Source organism: Gekko japonicus, unplaced genomic scaffold (genome assembly GCF_001447785.1).
Source record: "Gekko japonicus isolate JY-2015 unplaced genomic scaffold, Gekko_japonicus_V1.1 scaffold2006, whole genome shotgun sequence".
NCBI lineage: Eukaryota > Metazoa > Chordata > Lepidosauria > Squamata > Gekkonidae > Gekko > Gekko japonicus.
The window spans coordinates 186668-193858 of NW_015175423.1; the positions used below are offsets into that span (position 1 = coordinate 186668).

Below are 7191 nucleotides of genomic sequence, written 5' to 3' on the forward strand. Positions count from 1 at the left end.
GATGGAGGGGGGTGGAGGACAGGGGGGAACCAGCAGGATGGGGGGGTACTTCCCTCCTCCTGCTGCTTCCTCCTCTGCCTCCCCCCCCGCGAGTATCGCGGGTCCCTCCTTGTGCTTATCTAATTCCCTCTTGAAGCTGTCCATGCTTGTAGCCGCCACCACTTCCTGTGGCAGTGAATTCCATGTGTTAATCACTCTTTGGGTGAAGAAGTCCTTCCTTTTATCCGTTCTAACCCGACGGCTCAGCAATTTCATGGAGTGCCCACGAGTTCTTGTATTGTTAGAAAGGGAGAAAAGTACCTCTTTCTCTACCTGTTCTTTCCCATGCATAATCTTATAAACCTCGATCATGTCACCCCTCAGTCATCGTTTCTCCAAGCTAAAGAGCCCAAGCGCTTTAACCTTTCCTCATAGATCTCACAGAATCACAACTGATCTCCAGACATCAGAGATCAGTTCCCCTCTGCAGCATTAGACCCTGCTGAGGTCTCTCCCCCATGCTCCACCACCGTATCTCCAGGAATTTCTTTACATAGAGTTAGCAGCCCTAGGACTAGATGGACCCTAAGTCTGACCCAGCGAGGACTGTTCTTCTATTCTTGAAAAATCCCCTCACTCTGATCATGGTATACTGCCCTTCCCCATGTCAGGGTTCTGGATACAAGCATGTGGGTACCAATGTTCCCTCTAAGCTGTGGAGTCTTGTGAGCAAAAATTCTACTATGTGAGCCACTGGCATTAAAGTTGCGTGCGAGCGATTTGGCTACTACTGCATAAATGAGTTTGCTCTGGAGCCGTCCCTTCCTGAGCTAAGACAAAAATGTGTGAGCCGGAGGCTAAAAAACTGTGAGCTAGCTCACACTAACTCAGCTTAGAGGGAACACTGGTGGGTACAACAGTTGTCAGTTGAACTCTCCTTCGTTAAAAAACCACAGCTTCTACATTTCGAAATAATGGTTTACTTTGCAGTCACCTTCTTAACGGTATGTCTCCCTCTGCATCATGAAGCGGCATGCTTCGTGCTGTGCGGGCGAAATTTTAGCCTTGCTGCGTCTTCCTGTAGAAGAACAGCAAAGCCATCAATCTAGAGGGCCAGGAGCTGGAGTCTCTTGCACCTCTTCCGAGGATTTGTCACTCGGTATGTGCGCGTTGGCTTGAGAGTTAAAGCTCTGTGGAGCCACGCTGCATCGGTTTCACAGTGATTCTCACTGCTGGTTAGGAAGACAACTCGCCAGGGAGTGTTTGGGACCCCGAGAAAAAGGCTATTCCTTGGCTGTCTTCTGTGATCTAATAATAAAAAAGCAATACAGCACAATAAAAGTGACAGGCGGGAAATGCATGACATACGGTCGACTGTGCAGCCCTGTGGAGGAGCGGCACCGTTTTCCCAGCCTCCTCCCTTGCCTTTAAATTTTCTGTTTTAGGAGGCACTGCAGAACACTTTCATAAAGAACTTTGTGGAAAGCCAGCTGGATTTGGATGTGGGTGAGCTCATGGGGAAACTGCAGGTGTACGGTAAGTATGCACAGATGGGCACGTAGGCCGCACGCATGGGTCCGGTTGGGCCCGCTTCCCCCATCATTGGCCAGTTTGCCCCAATGCTTGTCATTCAGCCCCTTTTATGAAAGGAGCCATTTTTACGAGGACAGCACAGTAGTAGTTGCACTTGCCTATGCAGAATAAGATCTCGTAGTGGTAGGAAATCATGGATGATCTAATCCAGTGATGGCGAACCTTTTAGAGGCCGAGTGCCCAAACTGCGACCCAAAACCCACTTATTTATTGCAAAGTGCCAACACGGCAATTTAACCTGAATACTGAGGTTTTACTTTAGAAAAAACAACGCATACATTAACTTAAGATGATCCAAACAAAGTAAGGAAAGCAATCCCAAATGCTTTCATTTACTTAAAATTATTTGGCAGAGAATTTGACACTTTAATGATGGTCTGGACCTGGCTGGGGTGATGGCACGCGTGCCCACAGAGAGGGCTCTGAGTGCCACCTCTGGCACCCGTGCCATAGGTTCGCCACCACTGATCTAATCCAACGTATATGGAGGTGGTTGGGGTGGACTGCCCGGAGCAGGTCTCAAGAGATGACGTATACATTTCCCAAATGAATGCACGTAGGGTGCTTAAGCAGCCCTGGAGCAAGCTGAGCTAAATAGCCCCTACCCCACAGCGGCTTCCAAGTTAATGGGGAAATCTGCCCCCTTGAGGTGGTACCCAGAATGTCATTATAAGGTACTTATCACGGTACCATAAGCCAGGAGTTGGTATTTGTACCTGACTTTGGAGATGCTACACGAGTCTAAAAATGCTTTCAGAGAATCTCCGCCTCCACTTAGCAGTACTCACCAGTTAGGTAAAGGTAAAGGTTTCCCTTGCTCAAAAGCCGCTGAATCCGACTCTAGGGATGCGGTGCTCATCTCTGTTTCCAAGCCAAAGAGCCAGCGCCATCCAAAGGGACCCCCTTTGCGTAAGCCACAGGGGTTTAATTTACGGGACTTTGAGGACCCAGACACCCCAGAAACTCCCACTCCACCTCAGCTACTGGACACCCTTGCCCAGCACAATGAGGCACCCTTCGATTCTCCAACAGACAGCACGACCAGGCCCCGAGAAACAGCGCTACCAGCACCACAACCGGCAACACCGCCCATCTCTCAGCCGAGTGCTACAGTGTCACCTTCCGCCCCGGTTCCCGCACCTCGCAGCTCAACGAGAAGCCGTAAAGCACCCTCCTATTTGCAGGACTTTGTGTGTGGGTGTCTTTTGGACCAAGGGCGGAGGGGTGGCCAATTCACCACGTGGTCATGCAAAGCAGCTGAGCTCCGCTCAAAGTAACAATGGGACAAGTGGATCCTAGTCGGCGCCAATGCTCCCTCTAAGCTGTGGAGTCTTGTGAGCAAAATTTCTACTTTGTGAGCTACCGGCATTAAAGGTGTGAGCGAGTGATTGGGCTGCTGCATAAATTAGTTTGCTCTGGAGCCCTCCTTCCTGAGCTAAGACAAAAATGTGTGAGCCGGAGGCTAAAAAACTGTGAGCTAGCTCACACTAACTCAGCTTAGAGGGAACTTTGGGCCCGGCGCCTATCGGCAGGCTAGGCTCCCAGCCGAGAGCCTATGGAGCTCTCGGCCACTGTAAATAGCCAATCACTTGTGTGTGGGTGTGCTTTGGGTGTGGGATTGTTGCACATATAAACCGGCCTGTGAGCTGGTTAGTTTGTCTTGTTCTGAGCTGAAATAAAGTATGAGAGCTGAAATCGCTAGTAAGTCTGAGTACTTTTCACTAGGCTAGGCTAGAGAGTGCAAAAGTGGCCCGTGGTCCCCAACAAGCATCCATGGCTGTGTGGGGATTTGAATGTGGGGCTCCCAGATCCTGTTCTGACACTGTAGCGCTGCACTGTGCTGAGGTCAATTATCAAATTGTTAGCTGAGCACTGAACCTTTGTGAGAATATTTGAATGTCATCTAAATCTGGAGAACCTACAAAAGATTTGTTTGGAGAAAACGTTTTCAGTTCCACTTACTTACATGAACACACAGGAAGCTGCCATATACTGGATCAGAACCTTGGTCCATCAAGGTCAGTTTGTCTACTCAGACTGGCAGCGGCTCTCCAGGGTCTCCGGCCGAGGCCTTTCACATCACCTGGTCCTTTCAATGGGATATGCTGGGGATTGAATAGGGGACCTCCTGCGTGCCAAGCAGGTGATCTTCCACTGCGCTGCAGTCCTTCCCAATGCATGTTGCAGCTTTGATTCCCATGGTCCTAACCCCAGAGCTGGTTTGCACAAACTAGCAATGCTACTTTTCTCTCCAAGAGAAGGGCAGCTGTACAGAGAAAAACGAAGCTTTGAGTCCAGTGGCACCTTTAAGACCGACGACGGTTTATTCGAAGTGTAAGCTTTCGTGTGCAACACACACTTCTTCAAGCAAATTGAAATAAAATCTCCTCAAGAGTTACCTACAGGGAAAAAAGAGGGTGGGGGCGGCCGTTAGGAGGGGCCGCTCAGAGCCCAGATACGTATGCAGAGCTGAAGATGCTGAACTGCAGGCTGTGGAAGGTCGGTAGTTCAGCAGTTCGAGACCCGGGTGCCACAAGACGGAGTGAGCTCCCGTCTCTAGTTCCAGCTCCTGCCAACCAAGCAGTTCGAAAGCAAGAAATTGCAAGTAGATAAATAGGTACCACTTCGGTGGGAAGGTAACAGCATTCCGTGCGCCTCGGTGTTTAGTCATGCCGGCCACATGACCACGGAAATGTCTTTGGACAGCGCTGGCTCTTCGGCTTTGAAACGGAGATGAGCACCGCAACCCTAGAGTCAGATTCGACTGGCTTTCGAGCAAGGGAACCTTTACCTTTACCTTTAAGATCAATAGGAGCTGCGGTGGCTCAAGTGGTTAAGACGCTGAACTGCAGGCTGTGGAAGGTTGGTAGTTCATCAGCAAGACCCGGGTGCCGCATGACGGAGTGAGCTCCCGTCTCTAGTTCCAGCTCCTGCCAACCTAGCAGTTCGAAAGCAAGAAATTGCAAGTAGATAAATAGGTACCGCTTTGGTGGGAAGGGAACAGTGTTCCGTGCGCCTTGGTGTTTAGTCATGCCGGCCACATGACCACGGAAACATCTTTGGACAGCGCTGGCTCTTCGGCTTTGAAACGGAGATGAGCATTGCAATCCTAGAGTCGGACTCGACTGGCTTTCGAGCAAGGGAACCTTTACCTTTACCTTTAAGATCGATAGATGGCAGCAAATTAGCATGCAAGTGCAAGAGTTAACAAGGAGATGTGAAAACGAAGCTAGAGTCCATCAGTACCCCCAAGACAAACCAAGCTCAACCCTGTGTACGTGTGAGAACAGAGACTCAGCATATGTACCCTTTTCCATGTACATTGAAACAGATTTCCTCCACCGCGGAAGCGGAATTAACAGACACCGGAGAAAGTCCGGTGTTATCTGGATAAGGCGGGCCACGGGTGGACTTTCCCCATCTGATTGCTCAAGCACATTCTCATGTGGTCGGGATGGTCTGATCAGGCCATCCCGACTCCATGCCGTGTTTCCCCCCCCCCCCGCAGTATGCACATCATCACATACTCCATAGGGGGCCCTCAATGCAGAGGTGTGATTCCTTGTTTATGTGCAAGGGGAACAAATGGCAACCCCCCCACCCATTCTGACCCACAATTACGTCTGATCACACAGTGACGGGCTGCACCTGCAGCTTCAAAGAGCTGTGTGATCTTGCAACCGCAGGTCAAATTCCTCTGGAGAATGTTTTAATGCATCTACAGCTCTTCAGTAAAGTATAACCTTTCTGTTAAGTGTGTACTCCATTGTTCGCTGTGGAGCCTGACACATCTGTGGTTGGAAAGCATCCTCATGGGAATCCTGTTGTGTCGTTAGAGGAGAGTAAGGGGAAGGAGATGAGTCTGCGGTGTCTGGGGCAGGGGCCCTGAGAGCACGCTGTTAGTTTCCGGGAAGCTATTCTCACAGGCCGCTAGTGTCTGTCAGCCCCGACTGGAATATGGCACAGGCTAACCCAACCGTACCAGATCTTGGAAGCTAAACAGGGTCAGCCCTTGTTAGTCCATGGATGGGAGATAGGGCTGCCAAGTGGGGGCGGGTGGCGGGTAAACCCCCGCTTTGGAGGCCCGATTTCCACCGCCACGGAATCGGGCCCCGGGGGGAACCCCGCCCCCCGAAGCGCAGCGTGGGTGCGTCACAGGAAGTGACTCAACCAAGTAGAGCACGTTGGGGGCGTGGCCCCAATTGTTGGAGGGAAAACTCTATGGTTTTCCCTCCAATGATTGGGGCCATGCCCCAACGTGCTCTATGTCGTGCATCACTTCCTGTGACGTTCTGGCCGCACGCACGCGCTTACCTCAGCAGCTCCCGGACCGAAGGAATGCTCCTCCGCCGGTGAGTAAGAACGACTTGGCAACCCTAATGGGAGAGCATCAAGGAAGTCCAGGGTTGCTACGGAGAAGCAGGCAAGGGCAAACGGCCTCCGTTTGTATCCTGCCTTGAAAACCCTGCGGGGTCACCATAGGTCAGCAGTGACTTGAAGGCACTTTTCACTGTCACAGAATAATTCAGGGCTCTTTTTGTAGCAGGAACTCCTTTGCGTCTTAGGCGACACACCCCTAATGTAGCCAATCCTCCAAGAGCTTACAGAGCTCTTCTTACGGGGGCTACTGTAAGCTCTTGGAGGATTGGCTATGTGAGGGGTGTGTCGCCTGATATGCAAAGGAGCTCCTGCTACAGAAAGAGCCCCCAGTCCTCCAGATATTACAGAGCTCCTCTCCGTCTCCAGCATTGCACCCTCCTATGGAAACCGACCTTGCAGCTCATTGCTTGGGAGATTAAACATTAATGCCGTCCATTTTCCTTACCCTTCTCAGAGACTGTGATAGAGAAAATGCTTAACGACTCAGCAATGGAGCAGATCGGCCTCCTGGCCCAGCTCATGGGCAACCTCTCCGCCTGTCTGCTGCTGGACCGTTTCCAGCCCGTGGAGTCGGTGGAGAAACTGGAAGCGAAAGCACATGAGCTCATGCAACAAAATAATTTCTTGGCTAGTAAGTACCGCGAGAGAATATGCTCAGGATTTCTGCAGTACGTTTTCCTCTTGTTTCTAGACAAGAACAAACAGATCTTCTTGGCAGCAAAAGCAGGATTAGCTATGGTGGGTCCTGTGCAAATTTACTGGGGAATTAGAAACAGCTTCTGCTGAATTTTACATTAATAAGATTGTGCTGCTTACTGTAATCCCAGGTAAAAATATTATTTAGATAGAAACTTAACAGAATTTCCCTCTGTTCCTGTTCTTAAAGTTGCAAAGGGATTTGTAGCCTATTGTTTTTGATAAGGTATTTAAACTTTGGCTAAAGTCACTGGGCCGTTAGTGTTGTACTTCAGTGGAACGATGCCCAGATAATGCTCAAAAATCCATTTCCCCAATCAAAGTGCTTGTAATTGTCGAGATGTTTTTGAAGTAGACGATGAAGGTGCATGATATTTCCGTGAAAACTTTGGCGCATCTTTCTACATAGAGATCGACATCTAAGCCTCTCCTGCAGCCGTGCAAACATCTGGCTATTGCTAATGCAGAAGAGAAACAGTTACAGCATAGATGATCATTTTGCATTTGTTGCATTTCGAAACCACTTTAAGTGTTAAGTGTTAC

At 50.0% G+C, this 7191-nt stretch overlaps 1 protein-coding gene across 1 annotated transcript in view; it reads left to right on the forward strand.

Moving 5' to 3' along the window:
- ABCA13 (ATP binding cassette subfamily A member 13) overlaps positions 1-7191 on the forward strand; it is a gene marked incomplete at its 3' end in the record, with an annotated part of 314376 nt that overhangs the window by 160249 nt on the left and 146936 nt on the right. Inside the window, exons 27-28 of the mRNA XM_015425808.1 lie at positions 1425-1515; positions 6407-6583. Of these exons, the coding sequence (XP_015281294.1) occupies positions 1425-1515; positions 6407-6583 (268 nt within the window). The remainder of the gene's footprint in view (positions 1-1424; positions 1516-6406; positions 6584-7191) is intronic.